The 17273-nt window shown below is 30.7% G+C and overlaps 2 protein-coding genes across 4 annotated transcripts in view; one reads left to right on the forward strand and one right to left on the reverse strand.

The window, feature by feature from the left end:
* Window positions 1-8252, reverse strand: part of Calx (sodium/calcium exchanger 3) — a 623183-nt gene extending 614931 nt beyond the window's left edge. For all 3 annotated transcript variants that reach the window (XM_075366330.1, XM_075366329.1, XM_075366328.1), the window contains exon 1: window positions 6629-8252. In XM_075366330.1, the coding sequence (XP_075222445.1) occupies window positions 6629-8184 (1556 nt within the window). In that variant the 5' untranslated portion in view covers window positions 8185-8252. The remainder of the gene's footprint in view (window positions 1-6628) is intronic.
* Window positions 1-17273, forward strand: part of Trax (Translin associated factor X) — a 639975-nt gene that overhangs the window by 469274 nt on the left and 153428 nt on the right. The gene's annotated exons all lie outside the window — the stretch shown is intronic.

Below are 17273 nucleotides of genomic sequence, written 5' to 3' on the forward strand. Positions count from 1 at the left end.
AAGTAAAAAAATAGTTTGATGAATTGCTATTTTTATATGATTGTGTTACCCTCGATTTTCTAATGAAGGATTGAAAACTATTTCTTACTAACCCTTCAATTAGAAAAAATAATTTTTAAGAAACCTTCGAACTAATAAATTAAAATATCATTAATTAAATACTCAATATTTTATTTTCGATTCGTAATCTGTACGTTGCAATTTTTTCAACTAGTGAATAATAAAAAACCCCGCTTTGGCCTAATGATATGAGGATGATATGTATGAAATGTAAATGAGGTGACATCTTGTAAGACTCAGGCCATCATTCCTGAGATGTGTGATTAATTGAACTTCAACCACCAAAATACACCGGTATTTACTGTCTAGTATTCAGAAAAACATAAAAGTAACTTACGTTTACTAGGATTTGAACACTAGACCAACTCGTTTAGTCAGATAGTTAATATAAATAATTTTTTTGTTGCAGTCAATGTTTGTCATATGTAAATTTAAGTGATATTTTCCTTAATATTATTTATTTAGCAAATCAAAAGACTCCAATCCTTCAGTACTTTAAAGCAATGTGTGTGTGGATACACACTTTAAGAAGACAAAACTGTCTGTAAAACCATTTTTCGTGCTAATGTCGATGGAGCATCTGCAGGTTAATCCGCTTTTGCTATTGACAATATGAGCTTATGTGGTTTATATTTATGGCTGTCAAGGACGTAATATTCACAAAATTAATGACTATTTGTTTAATAATGTTCTTATTGAGAAGCAAAGATCCAGGAAATTCATCTGCGACATATTCTTTAACGACCATATGATGCCGAATCAAAATAATGTTCAAAAAATCCTGAACGCACCACTTCTTTTGTGTTATTCGAGATGATGACATATAATAACGTCTCGATAAACACGGAATCGGATTATATGCTGGAACCGCTCTAAACCTGTTCTTATCCCACAAACTTTACAAATATAACCTTAAGAATCTCAGGGTCACGTTGCAATTCTCATCCATCCTCGCCTCGTATTTCCTGGTTACGTTTTTGATGTTACATGCCTAATAAAGATAAACACATATACAAAATTTTACGTCTAGATATTAGCATTTTTGTATCTCAGAACGTTGAAAAATATAAAAATCCGGAAAGGGTCACTTCTTTTTTACTAACATACATCTTTTTCTTTTGAAAAGAAATTTTCAAAAAATAAATCTCACTTCTAAAAGTTGGAATTTTAATTTTCTGATAATTTCTTTCGACCAATCGACTTAAATTTTTCTCGAAGTTAAAAGGGATAGTTTTCAGTCTTATTGATGTAATATAATAATAATGATAATAATAATAATAATAACGCACCTCCATGTGTAAATTATTTCCCTGTTTTTCAGCCTAATAAGTAAATTGAATCTTTTATTCGTTTTTTTACTAGATGAGGGTTGTTAATTTTTTTAAATATACTCATCTTGTGTAAGTTAGTGTAACGCATTCGTTTTTTGTTTTTTTTTTAAATTTAATTTATAGGACTATTTATCTATTTTATTGCTATAATTATTCAGGTATGCTGGAAGATTTATCGGTATAGTAAAGGTAGCTGTACAGTCTGGAAAAAGGAAATTGACTGGGAATGATAGTGATGGAGTATAAGGATAAACAGAGATAGAAACGGCTCATTAACTATACTGGGGCTATTGGAGTTTGTTGGTATTGATGATAATGACTATATTGTCACTAAGGGGAAGAGGTTTTAATTTTTAAAGCAGTGTCTATTAAAAATTATTTAATTTTGTTGTATTTTATTATTACGCATTCCCTATTAATTGTCATCACTTGTTCATAATTTTAAAAAATCTGATGTGGACAACATATGACTTCCTTGTACACCTACTAAATTACATCTACGCATTTTTTTAAAATGAAAAGTAGTTAAATTTTATTTCATTTAAACTTCTGATATTTTTTTATTTTATTATTATTGTTTTTTGTTATTCATCGTAAAAAAATTGTACAATGAAAAATGAATAATTATTAATAAATAATATATTTAAATTAAAAAAAAAATTAAAAAAGGAGATAAGTTTGATTCAAACCAATGTGCCTTTCCCACGTAAGATCAAAATATTTCATCTATTAAAATTCTATTTTGCTATAATTCTGGAACCATCGAAAATAATTACCAATTATGATATATCGTTGAAAAGCGCTTAATGAGGGCTTATTACCGCAGTTAAGAAAAAAGTCCAAAATCCACATTTATTGAATTTACTTTTTTTTTGGGCACTTTTGGCTCAGTCGACTGCAATTAGAAGGGGAGGTGCACCACTAGATGCAGCAGTCCTAAATCCAAAATTTCAACATCCTACAACTAATCATTTTTGAGTTATGCGAGATACTTACGTATATTCATAGATACGTACGTACAGACGTCACACCGAAACTAGTAAAAATGGATTCAGGGATGGTCAAAATGGATATTTCCGTTGTAATCTGTAACCCGAAATTTTTCGCGATCACAATTCATCCTTTACTTCGTACAAGGAAGTAGAAAAATTGTATTTAAATAAAATCATAAATATTTTAAATTAAGTTGTGTGTGTAGGCCGTGCATCAGAAAAAAGCCGCGTGGCGAGAAAGTCCTACATCTGAGTTGTCAGCTTTTTTTTGGGCTTATTTATTATTATTTCCATTTGCTTATAATTTAGATAGTTCCTTTTTATTCCATTTTAATTTAATTTACATTTTTATTTCCGTGTACGAAGTAAAGGAAGTATGGTGTACGCTAAAAATTTCGGTTTGCTGATTACAACGGAAATATCCATTTTAACCATCCCTGAATCTATTTTGGCTAGTTTCGGCGTGACGTCTGTACGTATTATTACATACGTACGTACCCGTGATACGTATGTACAATGAGATACGTGATCATATACGTACAATGAGATACGTATGAACGTATCTCGCATAACTCAAAAACGATTAGCTGTCGGATGTTGAAATTTTGAATTTAGGACTGCTGTAACATCTAGTGGTGTACCTCCCCTTTTTTTTGAAGTAGACTGAACCAAAATTGTTCAAAAAAGCACAAAATTCAAAAATTTGGATTTTGGACTTTTTCTTAACTGCAGTAATAATCCTTCATTGAGAGTTTTTCAACGATATATCATAAGTGGTACTTATTTTCATTGGTTCCAGAATTATAGCCAAATAAAATTTTAATTAATGAAATATTTGGATTTACGAGGGGAAGACACATCGGTTCAAATCAAACTTCATCTCCTTTTTTTAACTCTTTTTTTTTAAATTTAAATATATTGATTTATTAATAATTATTAACCTTTCATTGTAAAAAAATCTTTACAATAAAAATAAAAAATATGAAAAAATAGCAGAAGTAATTAACGAAATAAAATTTTATATACTTTTCATTTTAAAAAAAATGTGTTTATGTAATTTAATAGGCGTAGAAGGAGGTCATTTGGAATCCACAACCGATTTATAAAATTTTAAAAAGTTATAATTCTTAGTTTATAAAATTCTAGGAAAACTTGACTACTGGAAGTTGAAATCGATTTCAAAACACAATTCCAGTAACTAAAAATATTTGATGAACGTACGCAGTGTGTGTAATTGTTTCTTCTTTTTGTTTATATGTTAATTGGCCCATTCTTATCTTCTCTTTTTTTTACAAAATATTTAAATCGGCCTCAAAAATTTTAAAAATATATGAAATCAAAAAAAGTTTTTTTGTAATTTTTATAAACAGTATTTTCTTTAAATTTTGGAAAATTTAACTTTTCTAATTTTTGTTACGTTTGTCCACTGTTATATTATAAAGATTCTTTAATGGTCCCTACAATAATAAAAGATATATAGATAGCAAGATGATTTAATAATAGTTTAATAACAATGGTATTTGATAAACCATTTAAAATAGGTTTTTTTGTAAATTACTTTGATTTAAACTATGTAACAAAAATTGTTATATGTAATTATTAATAAATGGAAAACAAATTAATATTTACTGTATAATTTAATTAATATATTTTTCTAAAATAAATATAAAACTGAAAACTTTTAAAATAACATAAAGTTATATTGTTATACATATATATATGCTATCAAAAAATGAATTAAATTTTTTTGGAAATTCTAGTCAAGATTATACGAAAAAGGAAAAAAATTTATATGATTAGTATTAAATTAGGGATGAAAAATAAACAAACGACACCGTTTATGATCAAATTTTTAAAATAATGAGAATAAGATAATTCAAGCAAAAAAATAAAACGTATTTACTATTTTACTTTTGGAGATAAAGCAGAGTTTTTATTTTAAAGAAATAAAAAAAATAACTAGTTACAAAGTTAAACTTATGTTTTTATTTTATGTGTGTATGTACTTTTGAACTGCTAAATTAGAAAGCATGATAATTATTGTATATTTTAGTATTATTATTGTTTTTTCATACATATAAAATAAAAACTTTCTTAAAAAATATAGAAATAACTTCGTGTAAACTGCCTTAAAAAGGTAATAATAATAATAATAATATAATATTTTTTCGGTTCTTCTTTACTTTACAATCTTTTGAGTTCACACTAATTCAAAACAATTACAAGTTACGTTACTCTTTTACTTAATTTGCTGTTGGTTTCAAAAACTAAAAATTTAAAGAAACTTAACAGTACTCATGTTTACTTTTTACAGCAGGTTTTATTATCGAAGCTGATTTTATTTTACTCCTTTTATTAAAAATATGGATAGATTTAAAAAGACATACAACAGCAAGTTGTATTTTCATATGTGGCTAAAAATAAGATAAGACATTCAGAGAAAACAACAGGAAAGAGACTGTTACCGAGCATGAGGTAAGGACTCTTTGGATTACGGTAACATACTCGTATACATATTAGTTCAAAATTACAAAATGACATTCAAGTTATACATAATTATACCATAATAACCAATGCCAACCATACCAAGTAATGATAAGAAAAAAAAATCTATGCTGACAATATGACGTTTCGTTTAAAACATCTCTCTACATTATCTCAGAAAAACTTTGATAGGGACTGACCATCCAAGGAACTTTCTTTAAAACATAAAACAAGAAATGCTGATCATCTGGTGAAAAGTAAGGTTAGAATACTTTTAAAAAAGTACATATTTGAGACACTCTAACTTTGAAATCTGTTAATAATAAAATACGTATTTAGGCAAAAATATAACGAAAATTATACATAAATTTTTAAATGGATATTTTTTATTAATTTATTATATGCCCTAGACTTGTTTGCTGTTCGTTTGCTGTTCTCGTTAGATATTTTTACTTAATAGGTAGAGTAAATTAATAGCATTTGAAGTACAACAAGCAATTTAGTAAAAGTAAGTACAACAATTAATTTTCTAATAAAAAGTTTAAAGTATCGTAAATAAGTTAAAAAAGAGTACAAATAATATGGTTTCCCTAAATAGGTTTATTTTAATAAAAAACAATGTACAGTTTTTTTGTAATTTATAAAAAAAATTTTATTAAAAATAAATATATTCATGAATTTTTTTTTATGAATCATTCTTATATAATAGGTCAAAATAAAAAATAAGGTTTGTTTGTGTAGTTCAGTTTTCCAGGAATAAAAAAAAAATGAATTAGCTCTTATTCCTTTTTTTTAATAATATGAATGAAATAATTATTTAAAAAAAAAAAAAATTAAAAAGATGAGTATAATGTTTTCCCTTGTCAGGTTACGGATGAGTATGGTTACTTAATCACATATTATATCATCTTATGTAGAAAAATCTTAATCCTATCCTCCTACATGTAACCTCTGTGTGTGTGTGCGTGTGCGCGTGTGTGTGTGTCAGCGCGCGCAAGCGCACGCGAGTTATATATTATTTTGTGGAAAAAATAAATCTTATTGTAATTTATATGATTAAATATCTAAAGTTTTAATATGAATTCGTTTATATAAAAAATTTATCTTAAATCAAACTTTTCCAAGAATTAGTACTGCGGAATAAAACTCAAATATCTTAGTAGTATATCTCAGTAGCGCTGCTTACATTTTAGAGCAACAGCTGATACTAGTATTGATGAATTTTAGGCTTGTTACCGACATCAGAAAGTACACTGATACATACACAATATATATATGACATTGAAAAAAAAAAGATCTTTCTGAAGCTATATTTCGATATTATCCGTTATAATCAAGTGCCTATTATACAATATTATCAGCAATAAAGCTTAGGCTTTAGTTAAGAGGTACAAAAAACTGAGAAACTGAGCGTCATCGGGTAGGAGACATATTTGAAGATACAACATTACATTTTACTCTATGGCTCTTTCATTAGTAGTTTTGCAACCATATAATAAATTTTACTTCGTTTTAGTAGCTAAACTTGTTAAAACGTTTACCATTTACGTTTCTAAAAATAATTAAAATTCTCATAATAGATATATCAACATTTAATTGAAAAAAGGCTTAGAAGGAATATCATTATAAATTGTTATGAAAATTAGTTTTTAAGAAGTAAGTTATCCTGTATTTTTTTCTAATTCATAAAGAATTTTTTTTTTCAAAGTAAGGAAATAAATTTCTTAATTCAATTATCGTATATTAAAAAAATAAATTTACCTTGATTCGTTGTTATCGAATATAATGAAGCCTCTATTCTCGTGGTAGTCTTTTCCGGTTTTAGCCGTTCCATCTTCGGTATGGAACGGTACTCTAATTTGTCCTCTGGCTCCACTCGTTCTCTCGACCGGCAGCTCGTAAATACCTTCCGATTCTGGTACTTCCACGACGGAATCAGGAAACCCGAAAACACCGCAATGGTCGTCATCGAGGATAAGTATCTTTGCAGTAGAAGGATTTTCTAAACGAATACCTTCTCTTACGCTTCCTGCCATACCGGGAACACGAATATTAGTCAGATGAACGTAGAAAAATTCTTCTTCTTCGAACACCTCATCGTCGATAACTTGCAAAGTGATATATTTCTCCGTTTCACCGGGAGCAAACACAATAGTGCCGGAGGCGCCGACGTAATCTGTTCCGGCAGTAGCCGTCCCGTCTTCGGTCTTATAATCGATAAGGACCTTATGCTCCAAATCTTTTCCCTCTCGAATTACGGTAACGTCAAACGAACCTATATTTTCCAGTACTGAATACACGCTCGGTCTAAAATATACTTTGACGGAATCGTCTACGACTTCAGAAAGTTTTCGATCGTTTGTCGGCTGTTCACGAGTTCGAGTATTCAAGCTACCTCCTGTTATGTTTCGAGTGGCTTGTATGCGGTAATAAGCACGACTCTTATGACCGCTCGCATCGATCTGTTCCTTAGCTATGGTTTCTAATTCTGCCATAGTTTTTGTAGGATTTTGTCGTCTCAGTTCTCGTAATACCGCTGCGTATTCTAAACGTCGCGGGTCGACGCCATCTTCCATTAAAGTGACTTCGTCCGGTTCCTTATCCATTTCGATGTCAGCACTTTCAGCCGCTACTATAACACGGTTCCTGTTCAACCGAAACTTCTTGTACGGCAGTTTGTGCAACGCGATGCGACGATCTGCTATGTAAGCTGTGAGCACGGTCAACGGAAAAAAAGAAAAAGTAACGAGCCCTTCCCAGACCTCGACCTCACCGACAGAAATTACGGCTAAGATAAGATACAACCATATGTAAGCGAAGACAGAAAAGGTCGAAGTAACAAAAAATACTCGTAAGTGCTTTATTTTCCGAGATTCACCGGCTGGAATGACGGCCACACAAATCGCAATAATAACAAATAAATTGTAGGCCGCTGAACCGACTATAGTTCCCGGACCGAGATCACCCGCGTTAAAATTTTTTGCCCATATTTCAATAATCGAAAGAAGGATTTCAGGCGCCGACGAACCCAAAGCCATTAAAGTCAAATTCGCCACGGTCTCGTTCCACACTCTCACCACTACCTTTTGAGAAACACCTCCCTTTTTTTTAACAGTTACTTCACGTTCTTGAGACGTTATGACCTCGATAGCGGCCATAAAACGATCGGAAATGATGGAGACACCGAGAAACAAATAAACTAGAGCCAAAAAATAAACGGTCCCTCTGAGCACGCGGTCGACGACGGTGAGACCCTCCTGGGGCTCCCAGACCGGAAGGATCAGGCCCGGTTGACACCGCGTCTCGTCGTCACCCATATCGTATCTCGCTACTCCATCGCCCGTCACAACCGGACTAGACTGAAACTAAGCACTGGCAGCTGGCAGTGCCGCTAACACCGTCGACGCGCTCCTTACTAACGCGAAGAGCATGCGCCGACAACGAGCGGTACACCCCTTTGGCCCTCTCCCTCCTGACGTATGCGTCGCTCCGTTAACACGACCTAACGGTGGCGGTGGCGTCCACTGAAATAAACTAAAGTTCAACAAACAACGCAACGCGACCACCGCAACTGAGCTTTGATATTAACAGCTGATAACGAACATTAGTGCCGTTGCGTATATTCCGATACCTCCCCAAAACTAGTTACAGCAGTATTTGTTATCTGTGTAACTGTTTAATTGCGACCATTACAAGTGATATAATTAATTCATTAATCAGAATTATAAACAATCTAAGCACCAAAATACACACAATAGTGTGTTTCAGTGAATTATATCCGTACTTTCTTGAAACCGTTTCACTACTCCGTAAACGCTAAAATTTATAATTAATTACTGTTAGATGACAAATTTAAAATTAAAATTCATCCCTTATAATAGTAACAAGATAGAACAATAAATTAAAACTCGGTAATTCTAGCATTTCAACTCTCTTAAGTGCCGATCTGAACAATACAAAATTTATTGTTTTTTTTAATATTTTTACGAAAAATAAATGTGATATCTCTTTATATTAATTAGCATAATAAAATTGTTAAATATTCCCTTTTATTTTGATGTTTAATTGTTAAGAATGTTTTTATAATAAATGTTACGTTAATACTATTTTTTTCTTTGCTTGTAACGTTGATAATTCTTTTATCCGCATAGATAAACATCTTATTGTTGAAAATTACCATAATTATTTTTTCCAAATTAAAAGCATAAAGTGAAAATTACCAATTTAAAAAATAAATAATGTAAGATATAGAAATTATTTAGTTTACAATCTATTTTTTCTCTCTCAGTGTTACAAGGTTTGAATTATTAATCAGTACAATCAGTTATTAAAAAAAACTCAATTATAATTATACATATGTTTTAAATGCCTACAATGTAAATTTGCTTGTACTAAATACATTTCACTATCATCTTTTTTAACTGCTCACTCAAAATAAAAATAAATAAATTACTAGAAACAAAATTATTTTTGATTTTACTTACAGTGAAATACCTAAGTAAAGTTTTAATTTAAGAAACTAAAAAATAAAGAAATAATTTTTATTTCCTGTAAAATTTCGCACTACAAAATATATTTTGTGGGTGTGGGTGTGGGTGTATATGTGTATGTGTGCCCTTGCACTTTTATTATTTTCTCGCAAAATCTAAACCTTAACATTAATATACTGTTCACGAAACTATTACCTTTTTTTAATTTTAAAAAACTACCACTCCGTGGCGAAGTGATAGCGTCTCGGCCTTTCATCCGGAGGTCCCGGTTTCGAATCCCGTTCAAGCATGACATTTTTCATAAGCTGCAAAATTTCATTTCCATATCCCACGCACAAGCTTGAACCTTGTGGTGATATCATCAAGCCCCCAAAAAACCACAAATTGTATTTGTGATCAAATATAATAATATTGTATTACTTCAATTTTTCAGTCTTATAGATATTTATTTATTAATAACGTCTTTTTATGCGAATGATGATAATTCCTTTCATTAACAGGACGGATATTAAAAATTAACTTTTATATTTCTTAGTTTTATTGTTTCTCTTGTTAGTTTATGTTGTAGAAGTTTCATTTTATATTAAGAACGATAAAATAAGTTTGTAAGAAACCACTATCTGATCTAAAGGTAAAGTTATTGACAACTAGACGAGCTTAAAATCTTCCACAAAGTTATTATAACTGACATAAAAGACAGTGCCCTGTTCAATTTCGTTTACGTCATCGACTTAAGGAAATACTGAACTGAAGTACTGATTTAAGAAGTTATCGTCTAAGTTTTAGTATACTACATAAAAATAGTGATTTTCTTCAATGAATTTTATTGGATGAGATGTAAAATTTTAACATATATAATTTTCTTTTAATTTGTTAATTATTTTTTATTAATTGTTATTTATAAAATGTACGAAACTTTAATAGTAAACTGTGTATCACCAGTGAAAATTATATCACACATGCACTATTTAAATGAAATTTAATGTAGAAAATATTTTTTTTTAGAAATGGATAAACCGATAATTTAGGTGAGCATCTTTTACTAGATAATCTATAAAATGAAAAATCAAGGTGTTATTTTTTTTACATACAATTTTGTTTTTAATATCAGAACGTCGTAGCCCAGAATTAGCTTTGGGGGGCTACGTGAATACTACATAATATTTTTAAAGGTGTTTTTTTCCAAATTGTTATACATTTCATTCATAGGCTGAAATTATTATGAATGAAATACTTATAAGTAAACTATTTACTTTATAATTATAAATGACGACGTGAATTATTTACTTTAAAGGGTTAAAATGAAGGTTTTTAGTATCTTATTCATAAGAGGTTAATGTACATATGATTATCATTATTATTTAAAAATTTCATAAATCTAAAGTTTTCTCCAACCAAACATGCACATTGTAAAAAAAAATTTGTGACGTATAAGTAATAAAAAGCAAAATTATACCGAATAATATTTCATTTAAATTCGTAATGTATTCCGCTGATTATTTGTACAGCAAAATATATAATTTTTTAGTAATAATTGTGTAAAATCAGTATTCCAGCCTATTTTATTAATGGTGTGGTAACTTTTGTTTGCTTTTTTCATCAATAATTTCCAATTGGTCCTTTAAATAATTTTTAGTGATTCAATTTAAACTGTATTATAAATTATATCTTGGTATACTTATTAATTATATTATTAATTTCTGTTAAAAAGTATTTTTTACTATCATTTTTAGTAGATGATAAATAAATATACATATTTTACCTCTATTTTTAATTGACTTCAGTAAATGGAGGTTTTTAGTAGAACCTGTAATTCTTTATGTTTTGTTATATCTTAATAAAAAAATATAATGTTTTTCTGTTTTCTCTGTAAAGGAAGTTCACCGAATTAAAAGGCCGTAGGAAGCTATATTTACTTAATATTAATGGAATATTTTTTAAAGGAAAAATTATATCGTCTACGTAAACAATTTGAAAAATATCATTCTGTTTTTAGTCCTCGTCATTGATTAATATCGGATAACGATAATCTCTAAAATTATTCTGATGTTCAATTACTTAACGTAAAAAAGTTTTTAAAATTTAGAATAAAAAATAACATATAATCCCGCATTCCAGAGAGCTTTAGCTCATGAAACTTGGACGATCGGACTATCTGAGAAGAAAAGATTAGAAGCTTTTGAAATGTGGTGCTACAGAAGAATGTTAAAAATCAGATGGGTGGATAAAGTGACAAAAGAAGAGGTATTGCGGCAAATAGATGAAGAAAGAAGCATTTGGAAAAATATAGTTAAAAGAAGAGACAGACTTATAGGCCACATACTAAGGCATCCTGGAATAGTCGCTTTGATATTGGAAGGACAGGTAGAAGGAAAAAATTGTGTAGTCAGGCCACGTTTGGAATATGTAAAACAAATTGTTAGGGATGTAGGATGTAGAGGGTATACTGAAATGAAACAACTAGCACTAGATAGGGAATTCTGGAGAACTGCATCAAACCAGTCAAATGCCTGAAGATAAAAAAAAAAAAATATATTAGCTGCATCAAACCATTTGACTGGTTTGATGCAGCTAATTTTTTTTTCTTGACAAAAAAAAAATTAGCTCATGCTCGGTGGCAATATATTCATTATTTATAACATATTTTCTACTTATAAAGATGATCCACCAAGAATCTAAAAAACTTTCAGGACATCTACTGGTGAAAATAAAGAAGAAAGTTCATATAAACATAAGTTCGGAAACGGTTCGTTCGGAGTGTCGGCTGGCGAAAGATTTTTACGCCCTCGATAAAATTAAGCGTGACTGTAATTCTTGGGGCCCAAATTAAGGGGTAAATTAAGTGGTTTTATATGAAATCTAACCTGAAAAATGGAAAAAATAGATCCAAAAACTGTACTTTTCGTAATTTTTTAGATATTTTGGGTAAAAGATTAAACGATTGGAATTGAAAAACACAATATTTTACGCTTGGCGTAATGTAAATTTAATAAACAGATAAAAGTAAACAAATAATAAACAGTTAAAACTTTCAAACAGAACTTGTAGAGAATTTGATTCTGAGTAAAATGGTGTGAAAAAAGTCAATAGAAATTAAATACTAACGTAAGAATTTCGAAGTTTCAAACTCTGACTTTAAACTCAGAATCAAATTTTCTACTAGTTTCGTTTAAAACCTTTATGCAATTAATATTAATAATAACAGAGTTATTTAACGACAAACATAAAATAGTATGTTTTTCGATCCCAATCATTTGTCTTTTATTGTAGATTTCTTGACAACTAATAAAAATACACTTCTGGGATCTATTATTATTATTATTTTTTTTTTTCAGTTTTTCAGGACACATTACATATAAAAACCAGTAAATTTACCCCTTTTTTCCAATAATTACAATCCGTGTTAATTTTACGGAGACACGGAAATCAGCTAATCTGCTAATCTGCTAATGACGCGTTTCTGAACATATGTTTATATGAACCTTCTTTATTTTCACCATTAATACATGTCTTGAAAGTTTGTTACATTCCTCCTGAATCACTCTGTAATGTGGAATTGAAAAACACGTGTTTTTCACTTTAGTATATTTTGCAAACAGTTTTTTCTTAGTAGTAACGTTTTTTTAGGACTTTTCATACATTTATTAAAAATAAGAGCAAAAAATAAAATAAATTTGAAAAAATAAAACAATACGTAATATAGATTAAAATAAAATGTCCCAATTTTTTTTTTTGTTTTACAACTTCTTTCAAAGAACTAAAAATAAAAACAAACGACAAATAACTTTTTTTATAATCAATGTTCAAAAATTTACAACACACAAATTTCCACCGTTAGAATTCTGATTTCAGCTCTTCCTATGGTATGTCCCATAACTACAAAGAATTTATTGTAATACAGCTGTTACATCAGTTTGAATTTTTAATTTAAGGTTATCCAGAGTTGCTTGCTTGTTGATCAACAAACTTCTCAAAAAAATTCGGAAGCCGTCATATCAAGTGAACTCACCAACCTATTTAAACTTCATATTTCAAGATTATACGGTTTAGAAAAATATCCCTCAAGGGTCCATTACCACGAACCTGTCCTATTGGAATCACATATTTTGGAAACTTGGTTTAATCACCATAATGTCCCTGTATCATTACTTTACAACTGCCATTAATAACTGTGACTGAATCTCTCTGCGCATGTTCAAAGAATATATTTCTTTGAACATGAGCATCGTAACACTGCGATGGCTTCAAATGAATTTTTCTATGGTTTTGATTTCCCCATAACCGACAAGTTTGATATTTTAACAAACCTTTCATATGAAAGTGATCTTCTTTGACATCAATACTTTTATTTTAAAATCGACGATTTCTGCATTGTAAGGAAACCTAGTTACTGGTTCGTATTATTCCATACATGAACGACTGTGATATCCAGTTGTGCTCAATGTCTTAAATGTATCTCTGGTGCTCTTACGCATTTTTGCTAGTACGACCAATAATTTCCACAGATCAACTCTCCAAAACCTTAAACAACTCTCTATTTCTCCGGTTATAATTGTTCCCATCTAGTTAAATCGAGCCGCTAACCGTTTTATAGTCTGAGCAGTAGACGCATGTTGTTGAGTGTATTGCTTTTGTGACAACTGGACTATTTAACTCTCATTGTACTGTAATAGCTGTTTCATTGTTGTAAACATAATTCAGAATTATTTTACGGAGCGCTAAGTAAGTGATTATGAAAAAGAAAGTGTTTGAGTTGCAAGAGCAACTTAAACACTTATAAGAGACACTTAACACTTATATAATCTTAAAAGAGATAAGAAAAAAATTATAAAAAAGTTAAAATAAAAAACAAATAGAGAACTAATTTTTGGAACATTCTGTACTTCGATCGTTTACTGATTGACAGTTGCGTGTATTTATCTATTCACAGAATGGACCGATGTTATTATTTCATAACAAACAAACAATCGATTTTCTTCTCTACTATCTTTTATTCATATATATATATATACTTGGCAGAATATCGGTGGTTTAGTAGATGTAACTGTGGAAAATAAATTTCCTTCCACTGATGTGCTCTTTCAGGCGAAAAAATACGTAAAAGTCAGTAGAGTGGGGATGTTGCTGAAGCAATAAGAATTCTTGTTCCTTAATAGTTACGCAATTGCTTTCTGAAAGTTGGAGGAGGGTACATTTTTCGTTGAGTTAAGACACCTTTACCTCTACAGAAAAATCACTCTGAACAGATTCCATCCTGCCTTCTAACTTTATTGGTACTATTTCACACCAAATAAAAAATAATTTACAGTTATCTACTGAAAAATTTCTTTAAAAGTAAGATATAATATGTCATTTTTCCCTGACTATAACTTTTACGATTGTTTCCTTAAATTATTTCTTTCGACTTATTTTTTCTTTTAAATAAATTATTTTGAATTTTCATTCAAATCGCTTAAATTCTAAATATAAAGCTGTTTGTTTTTATTTATTTTTATCAAAAGCAAATCTTCCTTTCCTTTCTTTTTTTAATATTAAAAAGTCCTTCAATCTCCTGGTATTTTTCCTTCATACTTCAATGAAGTACTCATCATACTTTATCATGAGTACTGAATTTTATTCCGGAAGTAGGACCATCAATCAAGAAAAATCTGCTGTTTTATGTTTTTACCGTTAAATTCAAATAGTGATCGAAATATTTCGTTCAAACCTAATTCTTTTTCTTTATGAGAATTCAAATAATAATTTCAAAGCACTGGTTGGAAATATTTTACGGATTTTATTTTTTGTTGCAACTATTAATATCTTCTTCGGCAAAAGTTGGTCTATTTCTGTATTTAAAGTAATTTTAAATATTTGTGTGATTTTTTTATGGTTATTTTTTTTCAGTGTATATAACATGAATTATAAATAATTTTTAGAGACAGAGAATATTTCTTTAAAAAACTAAACACAAAAACCGTCCATCATTTCTTGTTTTTGTTAAGAGACTCTGAAAGAAGAAAAAATTAAACCCAAATATTTTGTTTTATTTACTATGCAAATCAAACAAATGGTTTTATTTTAAACAACGATTGTATAATTATTATAGGCAGACCAACCCTACAAAAAAAATAAAAATAAATATTTTGTTGACTTATAAACCCAACGATCTGTACCAAGCATGGAGATATTTTTCCCTTCAAAATGTTACCGAAAATTTTATTTAACTTCCAGCACTTTTTTTGTGATTTGCCATGTAATACAATTAATTTGTGTAACAAAGATCTTAACCAAAAATCCTCCCTTACTTGATAGTTTCTTTGATAGTAGTCTCCCTTACTTTGATAGTAGAAATTTAAGTTTCAAGTTTACAGGGATAATAATCCCTGTAAACTTGAAACTTAAATTTTTTATCCAAAGAGTAAATAAATATTTTGTAATGAAATTAGATGTAGAAGGAAATGTAATGAAATTAGATGTAGAAGGAAATGTAATGAAATTAGATGTAGAAGGAAATGTAATGAAATTGATTATAAAGATTTGTAATGGTTCATTTCTTTAACCAAAAGATTATTACTCAAATCTCAATTTAAAGTCCGTGCCAAGTTAAGCTTTATACGTTTTTTTAGAGATATGAAGACAATTTCAAAAAACTTCAAAATTTAAAGGATTGAGAAAGTTTTTTTATCTTGTTGTGCGCAAATAATTGTTTGTTTAAATTTTGATTTGTTTTTACTTCACTTTGGGGACCATGCGACGCTGTCGCATGGTCCCCAAAGTGTCATCAGCATATGCCTCGGTGTCGACAGAAGCGGTGCTGGTGATCATGGGGCAGCACCTCTTCAGCAGCTGGCAGAGGCTCGAGTGTTGGGTTACCTGGGAGTGCCCAAGGGGGACATACATGCGGCGGCCCTGTTTCAAGATTGGCAAGCTAGGTGAGATGCGTCCACCAAGGATAGGTGGATGCACCGCCTTATGTCGGACATAAAGCCGTGGACTGGTCGGAGGTTTGGTGAGCTGAACTACCGGCTCACGCAATTCCTGTCCGGCCATGGGGTCTTCCGCGCCTACCTGTGTAGTAGGAGGAGGGCGGATGACTCCTACTGCCCTTACTGTGGCGACCCAGATAGCCAGGAACACATGGTGTTCTGGTACTCGCAGTGGGATGAATACCACCTAGCTTCTCGGCGATAACCGGACCGCTCAGCGTGGAGAAAATCATCGCCACTATGTTGCGAAGCTCCAAGGGTTTTGATAGGGTTCGTGGTGAAGGTTTTTCAGGAGAACGATCAGAGGACTCGGGGATGAGCGATAGCTCTCTGCAGAGCTGCCGTTCGCACGTGCTTGCACGAGTGGACAGTAGTGATGAGGCACGGGGACTTTCGCACCCCGAGCGAAGAAAAACGAGTCCCGGTGTGGATGCCCTACTCGGGTTGTCCCCGTTAGAGGCATTGGCATAAAGACCGAGTCCCGGCTCCCGGTGTGGGACCCAGAGACGGCATAGCCGGCCTGTTGCGTGGAGTGTCGTTAGAGTAAAGGACACTCCCCCGGGCTGTGTAATACTTAAATACAGGATCCGGCTCGGGGGAGAAGGTAAAAAAAAAAATTACGAGAGAATAAAGAGTGAATATAAAAAATAAGTCTCTGTACGAGTCGAATTGAGAACTTCCTTGTTTTTTGATGAAAGCCTTCCGGTAAACTCAAACATTGTAAAAAATATCCCGTTTTTTTTTTCATAAAAAGTCCTTGTTGTGTATTGATAATGTCAGCAACTGCTTTTGGCGTAAATTATTTATAAAATAACGTAATGATTATGAAGAGCATTTAAATTAATTTAAAAAATCAGAAAAACTTGGTCTAGATGAAATATTCTTATTATAAAAAAATAACAATTTTTATCATGCAGCTAAAGGTTCTCCATTTTTTTAATTTTATAA

This window comes from Lycorma delicatula, chromosome 5, assembly GCF_047948215.1.
Source record: "Lycorma delicatula isolate Av1 chromosome 5, ASM4794821v1, whole genome shotgun sequence".
Classification (NCBI taxonomy): domain Eukaryota; kingdom Metazoa; phylum Arthropoda; class Insecta; order Hemiptera; family Fulgoridae; genus Lycorma; species Lycorma delicatula.